Source organism: Periplaneta americana, chromosome 6, assembly GCF_040183065.1.
Source record: "Periplaneta americana isolate PAMFEO1 chromosome 6, P.americana_PAMFEO1_priV1, whole genome shotgun sequence".
Classification (NCBI taxonomy): Eukaryota; Metazoa; Arthropoda; class Insecta; order Blattodea; family Blattidae; genus Periplaneta; species Periplaneta americana.
This window is the reverse complement of record NC_091122.1, coordinates 103893607-103920718: the sequence shown is the minus strand read 5'-3', so window position 1 is coordinate 103920718 and position 27112 is coordinate 103893607. Positions and strand designations below refer to the sequence as shown.

General features: G+C 34.2%; 1 protein-coding gene across 1 annotated transcript; it reads left to right on the top strand.

Moving 5' to 3' along the window:
* The first annotated feature begins 548 nt into the window (after positions 1–548).
* Positions 549–25253, top strand: LOC138701595 (galactose mutarotase-like). The gene is made up of 8 exons (XM_069828638.1): positions 549–687; positions 11618–11873; positions 13179–13336; positions 16583–16792; positions 17229–17316; positions 17781–17922; positions 20660–20852; positions 24815–25253. Exons 1-8 carry the CDS (start codon positions 685–687, stop codon positions 24896–24898), a joined length of 1134 nt encoding a protein of 377 aa, XP_069684739.1. The 5' UTR covers positions 549–684; the 3' UTR covers positions 24899–25253.
* Positions 25254–27112: the final 1859 nt, after the last annotated feature.

Genomic DNA, 27112 nt, shown 5'->3' with positions numbered 1-27112 from the left:
AATTCATCATATTACAGTAATACATAACTGTAATATGAATTACATGAAGTACTGTTTTTGCAGTACCTCATAAAGTTTTGCAGCTTTCTGACAATCACTACTAAACTCAACCTCCGAGCTTAGGACTCATCTCATTCGGTATTTCCACTTTCAATAGCAACAATATTTTCCAGTAAGAGGACTGAAGCCCATTGTTATGAAACTTTTCAAAAATTTTTAGTGTTCAGTTTTCAAAATTATAGCTACAGTAAGTAGGCCTACTTACCAGTATTGAAAAATTCCGGATTGATATAAAAATAATGAAAACTGGAGGGAACAAAAGTCTCTAACATATAATAATTTCATTTATAAATATTCTTAGTCTAAGAAGTATCTTATTTCAGTAGGGAAGTGAAGTGGGATTATGACATGTAGGCTAAATTATGGAAATTTCAAATGACTAATCCAGTAGAGTTAAGGACTATTATTTTAATTTTTTTTTTATAGCTTTAGATATAATTTTGTAAACTGATTTTTTCCTGTGAGTTAATGATCTTCTTGAATGTAGAGTGAAGCTGGCAACACTGTTTTGCATGGGCTCTTCCAGCAGATGGAGTTATCTGCTGCAGCCTGTAGCTGTTATTATCAGGTGGTTACATAACCTTGCCAGCAGGGCCAGCAGTTAGGTACAAACAAGTTACAGCTATGGTAAGACATTATCTCATTCAATTGACATAATAATTAAACTGTTAGTAGAGTAAGAGGCCAATTGTGGTGCACCTACGGGGGGGGGGGAGAGGAAACGTAATCAATAAATAATTTTCATATTCATTGAAAAGAATAGTTAAAAAATAACATAGTAAGTTATTGTATGGTATAATATTCCGGCAAAAATTATTTTAATTAAATAAACTACCGGTAGGATACTTTCTCGGCTATGGTTTAATATCCGTCTTTCAGATAGCTTTTTCCATTACTATAGACACTTGAAAGTTTAAGGGAGGTAAATAAAAATCAACAGCATATATTGAATTTCACTATTCTTCCATATTAGTTGCTGCTGTATAGATGTTCTGGATAAATATCAGAACACGGTATCTTCTTTCCCCCCTACCCCCACCACACCTACCTTGTGTGCATCTACTTTCCCTCCTCTCGCGTCATCTCGCTTCACACGAGACACGCGCCAAAATTCAACATCGTATAAAAGTTATCAATTTTAATTTCATAATAACAATGTATAATTAATTTTTGTTCGGAGAGAAAACGTATTGATTAAGAAAAAATAACTCTGAGCTAAAAATTGAAATAAATCTATTGTAAAGTAAAGTAACAGATTCAAAATAAAAAATTCCACAAAGGATAGGCTACTTGAAGTACATAGGCCTGCTTACCCTACATACAAAGTGCTATTTTCAAATCCAGAAATACATTAGTTACGGATGACTCCAATGTGAATTACAATTTATATCCAGATTTATTTAATAATATTTAATTAATATATTTAATTTGCTGATGACATGGCTTTGGTAGCAGAAGAGAAGACGATATAAAAAAATAGGCCTATAAGCTTATTACTGGAGTTAAATGACAGCTGTGAGGAGTATGTGATAAAAATAAATGCAAACAAAAGGAAGAGCATGGTTATCGAAAAATATAAAGAAGGTAAACTTGCGAATTCGAAATGAGGCAGTGGAACAAGTGGACAGCTTCAAAAACTTGGGGTGTAGCCTACTTTAAGTAGTAACATGAGCTGCTGCCAGGGGTGCACTATAAGCAGTAACATGAGCTGCTACCAGGAAGTCAAAAGGAAAATAACAATGGTAAAGGAAGCTTTTAATAGAAAAAAAAAGCATCTTCTGCGGACCTCTGAAAGTGAACTAAGAAAGGAGCTAGAGAAGGCTTTGTGTGGAGTGTGGCATTGTATAGAGGTAGAAATATGGACATTACGACGAAGTGAAGAGAAACGACTAGAAGCATTTGAAATGTGGATATGGAAAAGAATGGAGAATGTGAAATGGACAGACAGAATAAAAATGAAGCTGTGCTAGAAAGAGTGGGTGAAGGAGGCATAATGCTGAAACTGATCAGGAGGAGAAAAAGAAATTGACTGGGCCACTGTGTAAGAAGAAACTGCTTACTGAAAGTTGCACTGGAAGAAATGGTGATCGGAAGAAAAGTTCGGAGCAGAAGAAAATATCAGATGATAGACAACATTAAGATTCACTGATCGTAGGAAGATGGAAAATAAGAAAGATTGGAGAATGTTGGGTTTGGAGTGCGCTTGAGCAGAGCACTATGAATAATGAATGAATGAATGAATGTATATATATATATATTTGTTTGTAATTTAATCCAGTTTTGATATTTGAGTGGCGTAGCTACGTATTTAAAAAAGATAAGTCTGATTTACATAGTTAAAATAAAACCTTGTGACTGGTACAGTACATATCGTCGTTGATTTTATGAAACTTCCTATGTGACGGTACAGAAAATAATTTTTCAGGAAGAAGAAAAAATAGACCTACATTGATCATCGATGATGTAATTTATGTTCATCATATTCACCAACGTTTTCTACCGAATTACTTCATATTCTTATGTAGACTTATTGATTTTAATGAATTTTTTCTTCTTCCAGAAAAATTATTTTGTGGGGACTGTCACCTAGTTTCATAAAATCAGCGACGAATTACACTGCAATGAAAATGTAAAAAGTGTTAAAATAATAGGAGTAAAGAACTGACTACCTTCGTTTATTAAAGAAATACATAATTTATTGTGAATTAATTAGTAGGCCGATCTATTGAACCCTCATTTAGGATGGCTTTTGTTGATACAAAATTATTATTAACAATTTTCTACATGAACGCTGTAATGGTTACATTTCCTTACAACAACAATAATACTACTACTACTACTACTACTACTACTAATAATAATAATAATAATAATAATAATAATAATAATAATAATAATAATAAATATTTATACATAGAGGGATAATGGATATTTACATACCCATCTTAAATGAACACTAAAAGGATAGAAAGATTTTTTCCATCCTTGCAGGATACTTGACATACCGGTACAGAATTTCATTACCTCGCTAGGTAGGGGAAGGGAGGATTTTGTTTTTCTGAAAAGCAATCAAATTCTCCCTCATATCACTCCTTTGCATTATAAAACTATTGTGTACTTGTCTTAAAAAAGTAGTTAACACTAGAGCGCCCGCAGTTTCTGTTCACTGGAATGCCCAAACGGGTAAATTTAACCCGAACTCAAACATTTAATAAATACTCTGTTACTTGATATTCTTATGTATTTTTATTTCAGTATTTATATTTAACTTTATATTGATAAATTTATAACATTTTAGTAGGATGGGTACAACAATAAAAAGTTGATTAAATTACAAACTTCTTTACCGTGTTAATATTTAGAATTTGTCTCGCTTGACTAGTTTCGAAGTCTTGTGCTTCATTGTCCAAAGCCTAACTAAGTTAACAATGGTATTTTACTGCAATGAAACAAAAATTTGGTTGTACAAGAAATGACTTTTTAGAGAAATGAAATTGCAGTATTATAAACATCAAACTGCAAGATATGATCTGTTGCAAATCCGGTGATCACACACACTTGACACATATGTATTTTTAATACATTTACCGCAGACCATTTTCTTGCTATGTAGGCATTTACTGATACTCTTGTTTTTTCCTTTATATCACATCTGCGACATTTTGGTTGATTTTCATATTCTGAATCAGGAGCGGTTAGTCCTTAGGTGCCACCAGGGCCGTGCCCCACCAATATTTCGTCCCTCATAATTTTTTTTTATCATTTAAAATACGTAAATTTTGTTCAAGATAGTGTACTGGATTCATAATTGTTTCAGCAAATTTCATCACGTTACGCAATGTGTGTCAATAAAACGTCAAAGATTGTATGACACTAAATATTGTGAGCTTGGGCCCACGTCAAAGGGCCCCACAACTTGAAACACTTTAGCGTTCAACTGCCATGGTGCGTGGCATGCAATGTCGCATTCGCTACAGACGGAAATTCACGAAGTGTTATGAAGTTACCGTTATGAGTACCAATATATGCTTCGTTGAGGCCTGTCCAAGCTCGCCTGCCTGATGGACGTAAGTGACTGTTGCAGATATTTGTTCTATGAACAACCGCACGGCTAACGGTCTGAGCGAGGTTCTAAAACAAAGACCTTCCAATTAAAAAAATTAATTCATAGCTCAAGCATATGATGGTGCTGCAGTAATGAGTGGAAACCAGGGTGGGGTCCAGACTTTGATGCAGAAAACATTTCCTTCTGTGAAATTTGTTCACTGCTACTCCCACCAACTTAATTTAGTTATGAAAAATAGATGTTCAAAACGCATTAAATCAGTGAAGTTGTTTTTTTTTTTTTGCAAATATTACTGGATTCACAGCATTCTTCTCCACTACACCTAACAGAGTGACCTACTGTGATCTGTGTGCAGTAAGTGCATACCAACCATTTCAGCACTGCGATGGAACTTTCAGTCCCGAGTTGTATCCTCTGTTAAGGGAAATAAAGCGGAACTATTGAAATGCTTCGAAAGGATTGAAGAAGGAGATGACTCAAATGAATGGAATGATATAACAGTGAGAGAAGCTTTTGGCCTAAAAAACTTGTTAAATAATAATGAATTTTTGTTTTTCTAAATTTCTTTTATGATTTAATGAAACATGTTGATATATTACAAGATAATACAGATGCAAACTGCAAATAGATTGAGAATATCTGACGCATTACAACATTTTGAGCCAGCTGTAATGGAAATAAGAAAGAACACTAACAGATATGAAATAAATGTCGATGATGAAGAATGTTCGTTTACTCTAAGAAAAAGGCTGAAACTCAGTAGGCAAGTAAACCTATCGGCAGAAGCCAAAGAAATATGCGATATTATTATCAACCAATTCAATTACGTTTCCTGCAGTCATATATTTGGCAGCTTTAATATGCTTGATCCAAAGAAATTTGATTCATATAGAGATAAGTTCCCCACCCGCTAATATTTTCGTAAAAAATTACTGTCCTTTAATTTCGAAAGAAAAATTTATTAATAAACTATCAGTGATCTATAGAAATGATACATTTAAAGACATTTCCTCTGTGTGTGATTTGTTCAGTTTTTTATGAATTACTCCTTTGAAGATTCATTCTCTGAAGTAGGAAAAGCCCTTCAAATCGCACTAACAACACCTGTTTCAACAGCTGTGTTAGGACGGAGTTTCAGCACATTAAACAGGATAAAAACATTTCTCAAAAACACCATGGTTCAAGATAGGCTGAATTCGTTGGCTTTCTGTTATATTCTTAAGGAGCATCTCCATCAAATTCCGAACTTAAAAACTGGGTCATCGAAAAGTTTGCCAGAAAGAAGGACAGACGAGCACGTCTTCTTTATAAATAATTCTCCAAATTGGTAAGTTAAAGGTTGAATTTGCGTTACTATGTAGGTGGTAATTTTAGTTATATTATTTTAAGTATAAACAATTAACTAGAATGAAATAAAAAATCTTGGTGCATTATTTAACACATATCGCAAAATTTGTGAAATATCTGGACCCACCAACAAAAATGATCACGAGCCGCTACTGTATCTGAATCATCTACTATACTCCGTTATGGGCGTCTTTTCAGATATTTTGCTCGTAGTTTCTCCGCAAGTTTCTGAATATATTGTTTTCGAGTGATAGTCTTCCCTGTGATAGATCTTAATATTATTACCAGTACTGCATTTATTACTGCCAAATCAAGAATGCTATAGAATGTATATACAGGTCATCTCCTACATGAAGCTTTTACAGTATATCGTCTAGCCATTTTGTCTACAATGTCTACACCATACTTAGTTGCATTGTAGTAGCTTATAGTTTCTGGAGTTATCTTTTCATTCTTACTTATATTTACACCAGGATGGGGAGAACTCATTACCAACACATTTTTAGCTTTCTTGTATTGATACACTGTTAGCCTGCACGCATGCACGCACACTCAGAGCTATTTTATGTCCACTGCTTTAGAGCAGTGGTCAGAGTGTCTGACTGTGAAGCTAGCTGGCCCAGGATCGATTCCTGGTTGGGTCAAGTTGCCTGTTTGAGGTTTTTTCTGAAGTTTTTCCTCAACTCCATTAAAAGCAAATGTTGGGTAATTTTCAGTGCTGGATGTTGGGCTCATTTCGCCGTCATTATAACCTTCATTTTCATCCATCCTGCCTACTTCCATACTAGATGTCATCCTACCATACGGAAATGACAGAATCCGACCAATGGATATCCCAACCTCAGAATAGGATTCTTCGTCATAATCGCCAAAAAGTAGCTACATGTCTACATACCGGTACATGGTGTTAGTAAAAAAATTAATTTGTGAAAATTAATTACATAGCCTATAGTATCTACTTATCATCATCATCCTCACAGGGGTCGACCTGGTTGGCGAGTTGGTATAGTGCTGGCCTTCTATGCCCAAGGTTGAGGGTTCGATCCCGGGCCAGGTCGATGGCATTTAAGTGTGCTTAAATGCGACAGGCTCATGTCAGTAGATTTACTGGCATGTAAAAGAACTCCTGTGGAACAAAATTCCGGCACATCCGGCGACGCTGATATAACCTCTGCAGTTGCGAGCATCGTTAAATAAAACATTTTAACATTTTCCTCACAGGTTGTAGTCTAGGGTTGCCTCCTTTTACTCATGTAAGTCCGGGACACACGAAAAATAACGTAATAATATAATACCGGTAATAATGATAATGGTAATAATATTAATAATAATAATAATAATAATAATACGGGTAAGGATAATAATGATAATGATAGCGACGTGTATTTATGCTATGAACTGTTGAATTAGTTACGAAGTTTTCACGATTACATAAGAGGAAGATTATTAATGAAAAGATATATTGACAAGCCATGGGCATTATTTGTAGTTTTTTTTAAATAGTCCTATAAGATTCCCTAGATTTGGCACCTACTATTATTCTAATTACTCTTTTTTGTAATAGGAATATACTGTTACTATCTGTGGAATTTCCCCAGAATATTATTCCAAAACTCATTACCGAGTGAAAGTATGCAAAGTATATTGTTTTTAAGGTATTGATATTTACTATCTTTTGCATAGATCTAATAGCAAAACATGCTGAATTTAGTTTGAGGGTAATTTCTTTAATATGATTTTTCCAATTCAACACATTATCGATTTTTAAGCCAAGAAATTTGATTGTTGTTGTTTCTAATAGGGATCTATTGTTAATTATTGCGTTAGAAATTTGCGAGGTTGAATTTGGACAGGATTTAAATTGAATTATGTTATCTTCATCTTACGATGATAGCTCAGTGGTAGAGCGCCTGACTGGAGAACAGGAAGTCGCAGGTTCGATTCCCGCTCAAGGTTGTGAAATTTTTCTTTCATACCGTGGCATGATTGTGACTATAATAGTATTGAAATTCATGAATTATGTTAGTTTTGTTACAATTTAATACTAATTTATTGACTGAGAACCAGTCACATATTTTGAAGAGAATTTCCTCTGTTGAAGATTGGAATGTATTGGAGTTATAGGCTGTAATTATTATACCGGTACTTGTGTCATCTGCAAATAATATGGGGTGACCTACAGCTTTTATTAGTGGAGCAAGATCATTTATGAACACTAGAAAAAATAGGGGACCTAATATTGATCCTTGAGGAATTTTATTATTAATAGTTCCCCATGCCAAGACAGATTTCATAGTTGTATTGATTTCGACTTTCTGTTTCCTATCTATGAGATATGAGTAAAACCATTGGTGTACAACACCTTTAATTCCATAATAATCTAATTTATCTAGCAGCATTTTATGATTTATACAGTCAAAGGCTTTGGACAAATCACAGAAAATCCCTGCAACTTGTAATTTTTTTATTAACTGCCTCCAGAATTTTAAAAGAATCAGACACATTCGGTTTCTCTCTTTGGTTCCAGAGACTACCCATACCAAATACTGAAAATTCTCTTGGAATATACATTACTTACAGGAATTGACTAAACAAAAGAAACCAACTTCGATAGTTGATAAGCACATTCATGTTTGTGGAAAAATTCTGTCCATATTTTATCACCAGGTGAATCTTTATTAAGAGCTCGAAACACCAATATCAGGTCACAGTAGTCATTGCACAGTTTGTCTAAATCTAGTGTGAGTTTAAGTACCGGTACATTAGGAAGTCTTATAATGTCATTACAGTATCACATTTACCGTTTAGTGATAAACAATTCACATAAGATATCTGAAGAAGCTGTCTTAACTAAAATCATAGTTCTTCTTCAATGCACACATCTGTTTCAAATCTCTCTTTGTCATAGTTTTCCAGATTATTCAAAACAGCATTAACTCTTGCACCACAGAACTTATTGCCATGCCAGTTTTCTAGATGGGTCCAGGTCAGAAGTTTTTGCATTATTGCGTTCAAGTTCATGGAACAACACAAAGTGCTCTCAACTAGTGCAATAGCATCAAAATAGGGAAGTACGCTATACAAAAAGAACTAATTACACCCTGGAACACTATGAAGCCTAGGAGGAATTCATATCAGAGCCTTGTGGAATGGCAAACTTCCATATTATCTTTAACAGTCATCATTTTCTCTGATCATGATGAATGACTTAACAGCAGGCCAGCAGTCCACAGAAGAGTTAATGGCAGCATAAAGTGATACCCACATGGTTGGTACATGCCGCAGAAGTTCTTTATATTCTATCTTGGAAAAATCAGCAAATTCTTTTAAGATGTTCGGTCCTGATAGCAGATGAACTAAATTCATTGAACATCTTTATGGTAACTGCTTTGATGTCATATGACAGAGTTTTGCTACCATATTTCACACAACTGTTGATAGCATAACATTTACAATTTGCTTTTAGAACATGCAGAATATCATGCTGTAGCTTTACTTATACAGAATTGTTTTTCCCATAATTCACAGACACATTACTACCATAGTAAGCCTAAGTACCAATTTGTTCAATTTTAAATTCATTCGCCATATTTCGATATTGTGATATTTTTTATAGCATTAAAGATATCATGTGAGCTTGAGGTTACCACCTTGAAGAAGTCAAAAGTCGGGACACTTAAAAATTGCGATATCCCATTTTAAAAATGAACTACATTAAATTATTCAAATCAAAATAAATTTAAAAAAATACATTCAAAATTTCTCAAGTATAAAATCAATTATGTTTGCCTTAGTATGAACATAATATTTTGTACAAATCAATGGGGCTGGGGCTGGAACTTATAAATGTACTTCCAGTCTGATGCAGCGGCCTTTAGAAATTGCATATTGATGGAACTCGGAACAAAAAGTTCACTTTCCACGGATTTCACCTGAAGTCTGTTTCTCTCATGAGTCCACAAGGGACTCATTAAGGGAAACATTCGTTATACATGTGCAATACTGACAGAAACGGACAACACAAATGTAACTATTTTCAGCACCTAAGTTAGGGGCTGCACATCTGTTAAAGAAATGAACCCATTTTTTGTTAGTTGGTAACTTAAATCCAAGTTTTTAAGAGTTTCAATGACATTTCTTAGAACTACAAATTCATTGTACAATTCATCACCATTTACTTCTATACTGTGATAATTGAAAATATCTATAAGGCTATCAAAGTTCACTATATCTTTCAAATTCAAGGTAGCGAATTTCTTAAAAAGGGAGTTCTCGAAACTAAACCAGTTATTTAAGTAGTCAAGATCCTCTGATAGACATTAGCAGCATTCCTTCTAAATATTTCCTGATTCAATTTGCTTAATTTCTTCAAATTTTGATTAACTTCAAACCCATAAAACTCGTCTTTTAATCCCGATTCAAGGTTTTTATTTAGATATTCTAAAATAGCATAAAGATCTGTAGGTTGAACTGTTTTATTTTCGAGCTGTAAAATTGTTGTAACAAAACTCATATAGTTATGCATGAAATACATATAAAAAAAGGGGAAGTGACCATTCATCTTCCTCGTTCATCTCTCTTACAAAAATCCATATTAAAGAATTTGTTCTTCTCCTTGAGCAGGGTGCGAATTAACGGGAGGATGGGGGGATTTCCCCCCTGTTGGAAAGTTATCCCCTCTCATAAATTCATATTAACATCCCTGCCAGGGATAACTTCTATCCCCCCCCCTCACAAAATATAATTGTTTTAATATAAGTATACTTTATAAAGTATAAAATAAGTAAAGAAGATAATATTAATGTATTATTATCATTGGCAAGCTGACCACAATCAATAACTTAGGAATTATATATCTTATTTTAAGCTGCTCATGATTATAATTATTATTATGGTCAAGATGCAAGACAAGCAACTCAGTGTGACAAGTGTTGAGCCGTATCGAATGACAATAATAATAATGTTACATATGGTATTCTCTATCTAGGATTCTATCCCCCCCCCCCCCATCAGAAATCTTAATTCGCACCCTGTCCTTGAGAGAGAAAATAGAATCTCATAGCTTTCCAATTTTTAAGCAAATGCTCTAGAGCTTGCAACAAGGGCAACCACTGAACTGGAATACCGGTAGTAGCCTATGGCTTAAAATTGTTGAATATTCTTGTTCAACAAACTGAAAAAAGTTTTTGAGTTCATTAATTTTCTTACTGAAAGATGAAAACTCATAAACTTCTAGCACTAGGCACCCGACATCAAATTTTATCAATTTGCACGCATTTTTTGCTATGTTTTAAATAACGAGACAGTTACAATTCGCTTGAATTATGTTACTCTTTAAAGATTTGAAATTCTGAAAAACTGAATGGTGTTTTCCGTAGTTGACTCTGCTGCATTATCTGCACCGAAACTTGATCTATTAGAAACTTTTAAATTGTGTTCATCTAAAATAGGTTGAAGTTTCTCAAAAGTATCGCCAGCTGTTTCATTACCACCATCATAAAAATTCAGTAGTTTTTCTTTAACCCCACTAACTTCAGAAAAATACTTAATATAGACTGGAAAACACTTAATATTGCCTTTATTGGAGGCATCTGTCGAAATAGAGAAAAAGTGTCATCTTTTGGTAAGACATTCTCTACTAGTTCTACCGAATGAAGAGCTAGCAAATTTTGAAGACGCATCTCACATTTTGTACGTTCCCAGTGAAGTTTTGGACTTAACTTTGAATCTTTGAAAATTCTACACGCTAACAATGCCACAATCAATAGAAAGATAATTATGGTTATGCATAATTGTATGTTATGCGAACGACACTATAGTACATTAATTGCAAAATTCAATCCAGGGAGGTTTGACTCTATTACGGTTGGTCAAGTTTTCCAAAATGTTCATTATATATGAGTATACAGTATTGATAACATCTTCAATAAAACATTATTTTTTTACTGCTCTATAAATAAAATATGGATATATTTATATGTATGTTACTGGCTCAAAATAGTAGTTGAAACTTAAACGAAAGATGTTCAAAATCCGGTTTATTCTTCTATTTTTCAGTCACTTTAGTCACTTTTGAATGTCAATGTACTGTATGATTGAAATTGTAGCAAATATAGCACTTAAAGAATTAACAATTTTTTATAGATTTCTGAGGGCTGCAGAAGCACCATATCCCCCAATTATACCTGTTACTCTTCAGATATCAATCTCACAGAAGATAAGTTTGACAATATAAAGAATGAAACAGGGAAGACAGAAACAGTAAAACGTTTCACTTTGTCTAACAAAAATGGAATAAGAGTAGAGATCATCAACTATGGAGCAACCATCACTAGAATTATCGTCCCAGACAAGACTGGGAATCTGGATGATGTTGTCCTCGGCTTTGATGACATTACAGGTAAGATGTCTTGCAGATGATCATGAGTGGCAATTATTATGTAAAAGTGGTTTAAATGCAGGTGTGTTACCAGAAAGCACTTTAAATTATTTTCCACTTACAGTACCAGGTAACTTTTAGAAGACTCAAAATGTTATTACACATAGTTATGTAGGACCTATATTCCTTACAACTAGATATCCTTCATGAAGATAAAAATAACAATATTTTATTATTCTTCTACTCTTCTTTCTTTCTCAACTTCCTCTGCATTAACATCATGACCACCACTGACACTATCACCACCACCACCGCTAATAGTACTACATTGTGGGCAGTTCAAAAGTCCTGAAGCATTGCTTGATCATCACTGCCAAAGCCCCAGGTAATCACTGGCATTCCCTTCCGTGAAAGTGCGGTGCTCTTCCCGAGTGCAGTCAGTCGTAAATGAGTTTTCATCGCAGTAGAACAGGTATTGTGTAGTTGTGAGTGAAATTTCATTAGAGAGTACAGTAGTGTTGTGCAATAATGAGACATTCACTGCATCGACATACCGCTGCCGCCACAACCACCACCACCACCACCACCACCACCACCACCACCACCACCACCACCACCACCACCACCACCACCACCACCACCACTACCACTACCACTACTAGATCACCACAAGGCCTGTTATTATTACAGTATTATGAATCTTCTTATCTTCATCTAAGCAATCCAAGTCTTCTCTCTTTTTTATTTTTTTTTATTTTTTTATTTATTTATTTATTTATTTATTTATTTTTGCATAAAATGTAGCATAATTTTAACAGTCTACCTTGTCTATTCCTTAAAAATATTCATACCACAGAAATCTCAGTTCAGCTTATTCAATTCTTGTTTTCCCAACCATATTTATGTTCCAGCTTTCTTTCACAAATGCAGCAGATAAGCATAAGGACTGCCATTCCTTGACAAGACTTTAATCGAATTCTTCTTCGAGTCTTGTTCTCAGAATCCACCTTACTCTTTCACATTAGTTTATATTGAATAACCCGTACTTATTATAATAATATTTGCTGAATATACATAGAAATTCGTGTTTTATGTTAATTATGAACAATTTCGATAAACAGAGAGGTGTCAAATCTATGAAATGAACTGTTGGATGTTGCACTAAAAAAAGTGTTTTAATTTACATGAAAAGATGTATATTTGTGGGAAAGAGAATTGAGAAGGATATATGTATTACACCAGACAACATAATAAAGAATATAATTTCTTAAATACAACCTTCTAAAAATTTACCTCAGTGAGCCTCAACAATCTGTGGTATTTCAGGTTACCAAGGACCAAACAACCCTTATTTTGGATGCATTGTTGGAAGAGTTGCGAATAGAATTCAAAATGGAAAATTCAGTCTTGGGAATCACGTTTATAACGTGACTGTGAACAGAGGAACATATCATCTTCATGGTGGAAAGAAAGGCTTTGACAAGGTTCGTCTTTATGTTTACATAAATTAATAGCAATAAAGTAAATATCGTAAATCAAATTATACCGCAATATTTATAAAGACTCTTAACTATCTGTTTTATTAGTTTATATGTCAGTACTTTTCATTGTTCATTTTATGTATACTGTATGTTTATTAATGTAATATCATAGTCATTGTTATCATTGAACTTTAGGATTTTATTCGTATGGTATTTCTAGTTACGGCGTACAAGGGCATATATGTTACGTCTCATTTCAATCTGTAATCACAAATATTCATAAATTAGTTGGTAGCTATGTAGTGCTTTGTAAAACACATTTCTTTTAACAGACGGAATTTATATATGTGCTCACTTACGTTTGTGTTTGTGTGTATGTGCGTGTATGTGTATTTTTAACATTGCTGACGCCTAAGAAGTGACTTTGGTAGTAATGTAGACAACTATCACTGTAGACCACTATTTATTCAAGAAAAAATTTTAACTGTCATAAATATATATATATATATATATATATATATATATATATATATATATATATATATATATATATATATATATATATTTCAATATCTAATGAAAATTAAGAAAAACCTTAATACTTATCACCCTAAAACAGAAGTTCATCAGTATAATACAAGGTACAATTATTGTCTTTCAGAACCTAGAGTTAGATTAAGTAAGTCCAAAAATGGTTCAATTCTATTGCTATAACAAAGTTTAATATGTTAGCACAAAAGGCACATGATGCAAATTATATACAATTTAAATCTGTTTTGTATAACTGGTTAATCAACCATCCATTCTATAGTATTAGTGAATTTTTTGACTCCACTGTAAATGTATTCTAAATTTATAAGCTGCGTTGCTTTGTATTATTACGATTATTTTTAGTACTGTATTGGTTATAGTTATTATTATTACCAGTATTGTATTTTATTTGTATTGTTGTATTCATCTGTTTTTTTTTATATTTTATGTAAAATATTATTTTATATCTCTTGTAATTTGGTACATTTTATGTCTATTGCAACAAACTGTTGCTCATGACATTAATAAACGATTCATCGATTGCATATTGGTCTCGCTCTCCATTTTTCTATGTAGCCTATAGTAATTTCTTCTAAACTACCAGTATTGGTAAGATTTTGTTCATATTCAGTGGTTTTTAATCCATGACGCAAACATCCCATGAAAGGCCCAGGCTGATCATGCAAATTCATAACAATGCTGGGTGGGAATTGGTCCCATACACTGGCCAAAATTTCATGATTAAATTCCTTCCTCATGAAACGTGAGTCCTAGGCACGAGTTGCAGCACAGGACAATATTCAATATCTATGGGTTAATTTATCTGAAAATGATGTATACATGAGTAACAATTTTTAGCGAGAAAGTCTACACATATGCAGGAATCTTGAATTGTATTCTGTGAATGGGGGGGGGGGGGGGACTGGGAAAACTCTCGTCAATTGAATTATGAAGATTTTGGAATGCAACCAATTGGATAAAACAGGGATATGATGAGGCAGCTATGTTAGTGGGAAGACCATGCTAAGTGTGATGAATTTTGATGATTGAAGGCAACATTGGTGGTGAGAATACAAAGTGACAGTTGCTTTATCGTTCTATTCGTCCTAATAAATGTAGAAATAGTGGCGATTTGAATTTGACAGTGATCGTGGCTGCTTCACTCGAGATTTAGGAGACGAATTGAAAATTAAGGTATGGTAATTCTGAATTTCGAACCTCTTCAATCAACAAGATAGTAATCTGTGCAATTTTTTACCACATAATCTGGGATTTCATCAATACCTGGCGAAAATTTCCCTTTGAAATTTCGTACTACTTTCAGTACTTCACCTTCAGTGACTGGAAAAATGAACATTGTATAATTATTGTTTATTTTAACCTGTGAGCTTTTATTAATAGGTACTGTACTTGAATTTACAGGGAAAGTCTGTCCTATAAGGTTCTCAGCTGTCTCAGAGAAATGGGAATTAAATAATTTTACAATGTTTTTAGGGCATATTACATTACCTTCTCCTTCTGCTGTAGGTATTTAGTTCAATTCGTCCTTCACTTTTTCTGAATTTTCATATTTCCTTATTTAATACTTGCTGAATAGCTTTCATTCTCTTTGTTACCTTTAATATATAATTGTCATTTTCTTTTCTTTTTTGCCTCCTTTATTACTCTCCTATTTATTATCTGACATTTCTTGATATAATCTTTTATTTCATTTGTAATGTTATCTGTTTTTTTAAACTACTAAGTGATGGTATTCTTTTACTAGATGTCCTTATCCCTTTGGTAAGTTATTATTATAATTTCCTCATTACTCGTCGTTAACTAACTTTAATGAAAATACTATATTAAAATAACATAAAAAGAGATTTATTATTAACCCCTCCTTCCATAAAGACCGTTTCCCACGATTCTTTTCCAAGTAAGTATTGAAATTCTTTCATGCTATTTTTATTAAAATTTCTTTTCCAAGGTGTCCTCCTTCAGAGTGTGTTTTACCATCACTTCTACACTCTGATAAATTGATGTGATAAACCTAAGTCTACAACTACTGTTGACGACTTTATATGTATGAGATTTTTAAAGTTATATATCAACAAATTTTGTAGCTTATTTAATTTTGAACTATCTTGTAAATAATTCATGTTCCAATCCCACATAACAACAAAGTTTTATTCTCCCTTGGGCTGATTATCTGTTGAGTTTTTTCCGAGGTTTTCCCCAACTGTAAGACAAATGGCGGATAATCTATGGCGAATCCTCGGTCTCAACTTGCCAATTACTATCTCGCTATCACCAATTCTACTGATGTTAAAGAAACTAGTACAGATCTTATATTTTATTTCTGCCTCTGTGCAACGTCACATTTGCAGTGAGGAGACAAGGAGATGGCAGGAAGGTTGTAATGCTTTTTAATATGCTGACACCCACGTTGTAAGAAATGCTACTTGAAATTTAAGGGTCACTGACTGATAGAGAAAAAATGTAAGATCTGTAGTTGAGAGAGTGTAGTTAAATAAGCGACTAAAAGATACGAGGCAAAATAATATGGATGGCTTCTGCTGTTCAAAGTTAATTTCATGTTTATTCATTAGTCTGGAAAATGGATTTGGCAAATTGTTGTCTAACATTTTATGTGAATTCAGTGAGAAAATTAAGTTTCACATTTTTTATCATTCAGATTATTAGATTAGACATTGAGAGTTTTGTGAAACATTGCAGGTATTATGGGAGTCGCATGTTGATGGAAATAAAGTCACATTCACTTATCTAAGTGCTTGTGGTGAGGAGGGATATCCTGGCGATGTGTTGGTTCAGGCCACCTATCAATTGTCTCCAGACAACGAGCTCATTCTGGACATGATGGCCACATCCACGAAGCTCACTCCTATCAACCTCACAAACCACTCTTACTTCAGTCTGGCAGGCCATGTGAGTAATGCTGACATACTTCTCATATGTGTGGAAAATTGATAATGCAGAAAGTGTAAATAAGCATTTGAAACAGTGTTTGTTTGGAGTGGTACAGGTACGTTTGCTATACAGGCACATTTTTTGGAGTCACCCTTCTTCATCTGCATATAGGACTGTTACAATAAATTTAGAGGATCGAAGTAGCATTCCATTAGATCATTTCTTTTGATTGAAACGGAGTGAATTCTGTGCTAGGTGGAGAAACTTCTTTTTTTCATAACTTCCAGAATGACCATGAGACTAACCTACTTGCTAAGAAATAATGTGAAGGTAATGGGAAAATAGATCAGAATATGATAAGAAGTGTCAGGTTATGAAAAAAATTGAAGTTGTATTTCTCAATCCAGAACATAATACCAAGGTAACTTTATGTTTTCAACTATCACTGTTACAGAATAAAGGCAGCACTGGAGTGTCAGAACAAACATTATGCATCAACGCTGACAAATATACAGTTGTGGACAAGGAAAGCATTCCCACAGGTGAATAGAAATGGATATATATCCTACATAGGTACTTGCAATTGAGTTTTGGATTTATATACCGGACTAAAATGAAGCAGTTCCCTTTCCAGACGCATGCAAGGAATTTTTTTTTTCGATATTATTTCCAGAATGGTTTTTGTGAAATTGTTATTGAGGATTTTTTTTCCTCAGCAATAAAATGGCCGAAATGAGTAGATAATTATGGTAGGCTACTTAACTTTCTCTTGTCCCGAATTAAAGAAAACAAAGCTCTACATTTCTGTCTCCAGGATTCTCCAGATATCCTGTACTGATCGTGAAGGCAGACTTCATAAAATCATAAAAACATTATGTTATAGAAATAAATTAAAGTTTAAACAAAAAATAAATGACTTAGAAATGAAGAAATAATAAATAAAAGAAGTAGTGTATTTTACAAGGTGTAGTAATTGCCACATTATTTCAGACGTCTTTCTTTTCAGGTGAATTGAGAAAACTTGCCGAAACAAATATGGATCTTAGAGTTCCTCGCCTGCTTGCTGAAGTTTTGAAAACTACTGGAGGGATTGATCATAACTACTGCATTAATCAATGCAGTCGTGGAGGTCTTACTTTTGTGGCAAGGTAGAAATTTTGTTTAATGCTTAAAGGAACCTCTCAGCATATTATGTAGGCCTACTACATAGAAGATGGAGGAATATCTTCTTGTAAATCTTCTATCATCTAACAACAAATACTACTGTGTAGATGGTGATAAATATGACGATGATGATTATGACGACGACGATGATGATTGAATATAATCAATTCTAAATCTAATCATTTGAAATGAAAGGACATGTGGTAAGTTAGTATGTTTTTGTATTCAGGGAAGAGAAAATATCAGAATAGCCCTTCCAAATATGCCAAAATCCATCTCCTTTAAGGAGACCTGAGTTTTGAAGTACCAGTACTCAGAGCTATTAATTTGATACATTTTGAATGTTCTGAGCTACGCCTCTCTATTTCCTATAAATAAACCCGACATCAGAATTGTCCACATCACCTTACTTTCTATTAAAAATTACAATAAGAAGAATAAAATCCTAGACCTGCTACAATAAATGAGTCATTCTCTGTGGTCTAGTGGTCACCAGTGGATCCGAGGTTTGCAGGTTCAAACTTGGCTGAAGACGATAAAATCCTTAGCATGGCTAGTATGGCTTCCTCCAGGAAGTAAGTAACGATCTGAATCCCATATTGTAGATTTACGATATGTAAAAGAATTCGGTTAAGAAGCTTTTGTCATCTAGTCTGCTGTCAAAAAATCTGAAAGTTAGAATTTATAAAACAGTTGTTCTGTATGATTGTGAAACTTGACCCTTACTTTGAGAGAGAAACAGAGATTAAGGGTGTCTGAGAATAAGGTTCTTAGGAAAATATTTGGAGCTAAGGGGATGAAGTTACAGGAGAATGGAGAAAGTTACACAACACAGAACTGCACTAATTGTATTCTTCACCTGACATAATTAGAAACATTAAATCCAGATGTTTGAGATGGGCAGAGCATGTAGCATATATGGGCGAATCTAGAAATGCATATAAAGTGTTAGTTGGAAGGCCGGAGGGAAAAAGATCTTTGAGTAGGCCGAGACGTAGGTGGGAGGATAATGTTAAAATGGATTTGAGGGAGGTGGGATATGATGGTAGAGACTGGATTAATCGTGCACATGATAGGGACCGATGACAGCTGTATGTGAGGGCGGCAATGAACCTCCGGGTTCCTTAAAAGCCATAAGTAAGTATGTAAGTAATGATAAGTAAAAGAATCCTGTTCCTGATAGAGGGCTCCAGGCAACATTTTCCGGCAATTTCTCGCCCATGTTGAATTTCGATGATGAATAATTGCTGTAGTTGAATTTGTCATTAAATAAAATATTGCTACTATTGTTACTACTGTACTACTGGTATTACTACTACTACTACTACTACTATTGTTATTACTATCTCCATCACTGCTGCCATGACCACCACCACCACCACCACCACAACCACCACCACTACTAGTATTGCAATATTCGTTTTGACACAACATTAGCAGAAGAAACTGTGCTGTCTTTGTAAGATGACATAGTCGATTTTTCTAAAAAATAAAATAAATAAATATGCAAATGGATAAATAAATAAATAAATAAATAAATAAATACATAAATAAATAAATAAATAAATAAATAAATAAATAAATAAATAAATAAAAATACATTAATTAAAAACTGCGAGAAATATTCATCATGATGATTAAGAGAACATTCAGTCTGAAAAAAAAATTCCTACTTCACTGTCTTGCTGCTGTACGTAATTTCGCAACATCTATCACAACGTGTGAAAAAATAATAATAACAATTTGCCGACTCCCCTAAAACCTGTCACCCTAGCTTGTGGTCCACGTTGGCCTGTCAACTTAGTATGTAGGGTTGCCAGATTTGATTTAGGAGAAAAAGGAAGATTTCAACAACAAATAAGGAATATGTATGGATTTTCCCAGAAATTTACAAGCATATAATCGATTGTTTATTTTTTTTAAGGTATAAGGTCATTACTAAATCAGTGCATAGTCCATCACTTGTGGGACGATAGATATAGGACTCTGATCCAGTAGTTGAGGTTAAAGCTCCTTTCTTAATCAAAGTTTTATCCTCTTTGTTACTTGTGACACCATTGTTTCTTGGTACCGGTACCCCAGGGGCGTATTTTGCGGGCTACCGGGGCTACTGGCGGTAGACCAAGGAAATTACAAAAGAAAAAGTTTATAATATAACATAATGCAATAATTTTGTATTATTAGTTTTACCATAGTAATTAAAATTAAAGTAATTGTTAGATATATTTTGTGTAATAATAGGGTCAGCGGTATACGCCACTGCGGTACCCACATAACATAAATTTCATTATTCCTTGCCATTTGACTTCATATAGCAGGGCTGGGAAACAGCCTCTCCCCTCCCCTTACCTTAGTTGCTGTTATGCAGACTACTCTATTTACAGTACGAGTTTCCCGCCCGTGATATAACCTAATCTTCAGACCTGTGATCCTAAATGTTCTTATTTCTATATAACTTCATTATTATAGTCATCATTACCATAATCATCATCATAAACACCACCACTACTGTCACTGCCACGATCATTATTATCACCACCGCTATTTTTTGTCATCATCTCCATCACCACCACCACAAAAGCATAATTGTTTTTGTTATTCCACATTATTGAAGTGTCATAACTCATAGCTGACGTAGTACGTATTTTATAAGCATAAGCAGTTCAGTGTACACGCCAAGGATAATACATTAGCCTGTTTAATTTTTTAACATAATTTCAGAGCAACGCATCCTCCATCAGGACGAACAATGGAAGTGTATTCTGATCAACCAGGTGTGCAGCTGTACACAGCCAACTACCTGCCAGATCCAAGCTCTGGGGACAAACTGACAGTAGGAAAAAACGGTGCGAATTACATGAAACATGGAGCATTCTGCCTTGAGACACAGAACTTCCCTGATGCAGTCAATCATGTAAGTCATACGGCCAGTAGCATATGTTACTACTGGAAATACTTTAAAACAATCAACAAAAATATATGAAGCTGTTTAGTAATATATGTGGGTCACTTGCAAAATTTGTATAACAAATGGACGATTGAGAACATCAAAATTAAAGTACTATTTAGTGCATATTCTGCATGTATTAATGTAGAGCAATGTCTCTGCCATAGTAATCAGCCACTGTACACTCACCTTGCTTTACAGCACTGTTTTGAATGATGTAACAGACATGACGGAGTAACAGATCTGACAGGTAACAGACATGACAAAGCAAACATAAGCATGTGCTAACCTAAAATTTTTTTGCTTAAAAATCTTCAAAATACTCGTAGCAACTTAACTACTGCACACGTGCACTATTATGTCCTCTTGATCTTGACTTTATATGTTGTTATTTGTGGAAAACACAACATAAACAGATTTGACATAGTAAAAATGCACGCTTAGACTAAAACATAAAGCAAGAGTATGACACACAATCTCGCCAAATCAAAATGGGTGAACATAGCTATCAGCGTATTCCGAATCTCACCGGTCCGGTGGCATCAATGACGTCACGTTGCAACGAAAATAAGGAACAAAACTGCTGGAAGAATCGATGCTGTCATGGCGACTGTGTAAGTGGTTATCTGTGCTACGCTAGCAAAATTTTGCGAAATTTCCGTACTGCCATCTCGTTCAAATAAAAGAGATCATAAACAACTTATTTCTTGAACCAGTAGTAATAACTGGTCAGTTGACATGTTCGCTCATAAGCCATTAACATATTGTTTTTACGTTGTGCTCATTACAAACAATACAGCAGAACTAAAGCAGAACACACCGCCATGACACAACAGTGCACGATGTCATTCGTCTGCTAATTCCCGCCCTATACAAGAACCAATCAGATTCACTGATGGCGGCTGATGGAGACTGCCACCACCTCTGCAAGTTGATGGCACCGGTGCGACACCGGTGGAGCATCAATGACGTCATCGGTGGAATTCGGAACACCGTGATGCCATCGGATTGCTCATCGGTGAGATTCGGAATACGCTCAGTACAATCAAAATGACTCTTTGTGCATCATCTTGGCTTGTGCTGACATCTGTGGGATTTCTTTTTCAACTGTGTATCCATAGGAACAGAATGGTGTAACAGACCTGACTGACTTACTGGACTAGAGTAATTATGCAATAATATTTAAGGAAATATAAACTCAGACATAAATGAATAAGTTTTGATAATATCAAATGTTTCTTTGATTTTTTTCTCAATTACGTTATTAAACAAACCTTTATCTGGACATAATCATGCTCCATTTTAAAAATTTAACTAGTATGGACACAGCATTTTAGCTGTTACTATGAGAATTTTATTTTATTCTCGTGAAATATTTCACATGAAGGAAATAATTCTTGTGACGTTTACTACATTAGTATTGAAACTACTCACTGTTAGGAATTTATAACTCTATCGTTATAAATGCAATAATGGAAAGGGTAAGAATTGATGGACGTCATTTGTTATACAAATTCTGCAAATGACCCATATATAACAGCTTCATAAATTATAATTTTATATTAATAAGTTCGTAGATCATGTAATATACTACTCTCCTATAATGATTTATTCTCGTGAAATTTTTCATTCCGCCACTGGTGTTACCATACATCCGCGATGGATACTACTTAATCTTGAAAACAGGTTGCTGATTGTAGGAGTGGTGACGAAACTCAATAGAAAGAGCCAGGCGTGGTGGAAGGTGGTGTGTTCATTCTCTACTGTTGCCAAGTGTCAGGCTGAACATGCATAATTCAAGCCAAGGAAAATGGACTTCTGTGACGAAGACACGAACAGAGTAAATTGAGAGCTTGGAGGATAACAGGATATTGCATTATGTGTTTCCCTTTGGAAATTTACCCCTCCATCATATGATAAGATAAGATATTTCAGTGAGTGGAAAACATTTCAGAGTGAGTTACTGTTTATTTACTTGTTTAATTAAATATCGTGTTAAAATCAGTATTTTTTTTTTTTTACTAAATATAATTTTTCTTACTTGGTTATTTAATAATGCTGTATCAACTACGAGGTTATTTAGCGTCAATGGAATTGGTAATAGTGAGATGGTATTTGGCGAGATGAGGCCAAGGGGCGCAACTCTGAGTTCGATTCCCACTTAGGTTGATTACCTGGTTGGGTTTTTCCGAGGGTTTCCAAACTGTAAGGCGAATGTCAAGTAATCTATGGCAAGTGCCTCAGGCGACTTCACTAATCGGTAGATCAGATTTTTAAAAGACCTTGTGGAAAAATGTAATAAAGTAACACGACGATTTAAAAAATCATGGTATGGAGAGTAAACATGGTTATGTGGTTGGCTGAAAACTAATGAATTGTATTGTTGGCCTTGCCTTTTAATTTCGCGCGAGAAAAACTCACGGACAAAAGAAGGAGTACACGACTTCACAGCTTTAGAACATCAGGTCGAAGGTGTGAAATTTCTCCCGCACACATAACTTCATTAGCTGTTCTAGTTAGATTTGGTAAAAATAGGACTGAGTTCAGTCTAAACGAAGGTCAATACCAAATTTTTATGATGCTGAAATAAACATTTTTGATGCTAACAATAAGTTGAACAGCCACATCAACCTTCGATACAATTTTACTTGAAGTAAGATAAGATGTGCAGGCATTATTTTTATTATTTTTAAAAACTGTAGCTAATACAGAATGTATCACTTCGTAACACTGAGAACAATATCAATTACCGTAGTAGTTGCGTGTTACCTATTAAAATCCCTTTGTTTTTTAATTAACCAGCTTGTTTAAATATCACAAATTTGGTTTAAATTTAAAATATATTACCAAAGATGTCGCTATAGCACCATAATTACAGCACCGAAAAAGTTTACATCACAACAGAAAGAATGTAAGAAAATTGCTTTTTAGAATATATGGTCGAGCAGGTAAAGGCAGGGAAGCTGCCTTGAGTGAGAGGCTAAATGATAGTAAGAAAAGTGCCATCACCACTAAATAGCATAAACCTACTGGTATATACATTCCTAACTTTCTTATTTTCGAGTCTTGAGGTTGGACAAATACATTTTTGTTGTTGTTTTATTGAGTGGGAAACTTTGGAAAATAGCACACACTGGCATACCTTATACAAATAGTTATTGTTTCGGAGAGTGGTTACTAAGCTTAACATTAAGTCTGTGGTTCGTGGGGTTACAACCAGTCGAAGACATTAGAGAACAATAAAAATTCTCGGTAAGGCTTTCATTGGAAGAAAATAAAAAGTCAGGGGTCTCATTACGCATAAAACACTCTCTCATGATACTTCAATTAAAATTTAATAATCGTATATTACTCATATTAAAATTAAACTCTGCTAGTCATTGTCATCAGCATCACTTACCATCAGTTATTGGGGATAAGGAATTTGAGTTGTAGGTTACTTGGAATTCAACCTACCAAACGAAAAGAATTTCAGAAAGGCCTTAGTTGATCACATCTAGAGAGATTTCAAAACAATAACTGCTTTGAAAATTGACGGTACATCACACATGTATTACAGTCATATTTTATAAAATAAAGCTTGAAAACAAGTGAGTCTTTAATACTAAATCAAGTATTAATAAATACCTGATGTAAAGTCCTCCATATTACTTGAAAATATCGTATGGCACCAACAAACAATATATTTGCATTAGCAACTTTTAAAACTATTCATTGTAAAATCCCAAGATCAGAACAACCATGATATAGGCTTAAAAATAATAGAATTAAATTATGTTATAGTTTTTCTTTTAATTTATCTTCTTTGTTATTTTTCTTGTATAGGAAAAAATCTCATTGTAAAATGCGAAGAACAGAACATCCACTATAATTTAAATTATGTTATAGTTTTTTAAAAATTGATCCTGTTTATTGTTTCTCTTTTACAGGAAAATTTCCCAAATAGCATCCTGAAACCAGGCTACACATACAAACACACTGTTGTGTACCGCTTTGGTGTGCTCAACAACTGAAGATGCCAATTGTAATTTAAAGAATCAAATACCTGGTTTTTGCATTATTCTGGAGATTGATATGTACCGGTAATTATTTTAATGTAGAGTTTTGTCATTATTTCTTTTACAGTTTTGAAGATTGCTTGTTATTGGTATTAATTTTGCAATATAAGGAATAAACATACAGAATATTGGAGTCTCACTGTAATCTTGTTCATACTAGACGTGCCATTATAACCATAGTAATAATAATCATCATTATCATCATCAAACAGTAGTTATGCCATACTGAAAGTAGGTAACGATATCTAATCATTGAGGAGATGACTCTTGTATAGTTGTGATACTGTTATTAAATAAAAACTGAACTCTTTATCTTTTATTTATACCTACATCATTATACAAAGTGTGAAAAAATTTGACTAAGACACTTCTAACGTGTGTTCTGAAGTGAGAAGAAAGAAAGAGAAATAAGTAACAAGCAGTGGCGATTCCTCAGAGAAGTAAAGGGAGGAACATCCTCCTCGCATTTTTCTTCTTTTGAAAGTAAATACCAAATAAAATATGTGCCTTGAAATTCGAGGAAGATTCGATAATTTTTTTAAGTTCACAGCTATAAGAAAACCTCTGTTCATCGAGTTTTAAACGACGCACGCTCATGTGCTGCGAGAAAACTGTGAGAAAGATGCGAGATTGTTTGTGTGGAGGAAAGTCAATCCTTTCTTCCTTGACTGCAGTTAAGACACATAGACAACAACACACTAGAGGTCAGAGAAAGAAGCAGAGTTTTAAAGCAAGTAAATGAACGGAGAGAGAGGAGATCCTCCTCTGAATCAGCGCATGGGCGGGGAATAGTGTAGCAGACAGAAACCGACTGGTCGTGCAGCAAGCTTGCTACTGCTGCCATCTAATGATGTTGCATTCAACCAGACTATAACACATCTAGGAGGAGGCACAATAAAACAGTTTTTACGCAAAGTTATGAAAGACACCGTATAAACTTTTTTAAAATTATAAATCAAAATATATTATTCATTGCACTTTATATAGGCTACTATTCATGGTTTGAAACTTTCGAGGATATCTGAAAGTTGAAGTTGGGTTTATATAAAACAAAGAGGAATTAGTTCTACGTTAGTATTGCAGATCTTTTTTGTCCCTAAAATTCACTTCCATTCATTGTCTACTAGACAGGACAGTTTTGTACAAATATATCTGAAATTGAAACTACTCCAAACTACATTATTTTCAACATAAAAAAATTAATCGGCCACTGGCATCTTTGAACAATAATGGTAGTATGATTTCACAAGAACTGACATTCTTCAAAAGCATGTGATACTGAACTTGTAAAATGTACATGTGGCAACACAGACCACGTGGGTGGGTGCAGTGTTCTCGCTTTCCTAACAAATTATTTCCCATTCCCATTTCTGTAAAATGGTTCCGGTTACGTGTTAGTAGCTAGTCTCTTCCAACATGTGTGATGCTGTAGTGTAAGCGAAAAATGCTGCGATGTTGTGAATTTCTTTGTAATTGTTAATTTGTGCAATTATTCAACAATGAATGGAAGTGAAAACATATTATATTTTGCACAATTTAGGAAACTCAGTTTACAAGAACAGATTATTGCTATACAAAAGAGAAGGCTAACCCCAACACTACCTGGCCTTACAAATACGGTATGCATGTAGGCTAATTTGTAGCATGTTCCATTCAAGAAGGTGTCATTTTATGCTGTTAACTTCTTTCCTCCTCTTAAGAAATATGCAGGACCGCCACTGGTAACAAGTCTGAGATAATATACGAAGTTGTCTTGAAAAAAAATCAATTTGTGTCGTTATTTCTATATTTGTTTTCAGCCTTTCAAACGACATCATCAGTCAAAGCTGTTTCCACACAATGGTGCGAGATCTCACATTTGTTAAATGCCTTAATGTTGTGAGTAGTATATTTTAAATCTGAAGCTTGAGTATTACGGAAGATTTGGATATAGCTTAAGAGAACTAGTGGCAAACATTTGATAATAGATGAACTGATCGCTGGTGCATGTAACTCACGTAATACAGCAAAGGGAATTTTGCTACATTATCTCCTGAATCATGTTGTCAATTTATTTCTAGCAGAAGACATTTCGTACGAGAAGCTTCAGTGGACTCTTCATCTTTCTGTCTATGTGTTAATGCTGCACTCGCTAACTGTCTAGTGGTGTAGCGTCAGGAGACATTCAGA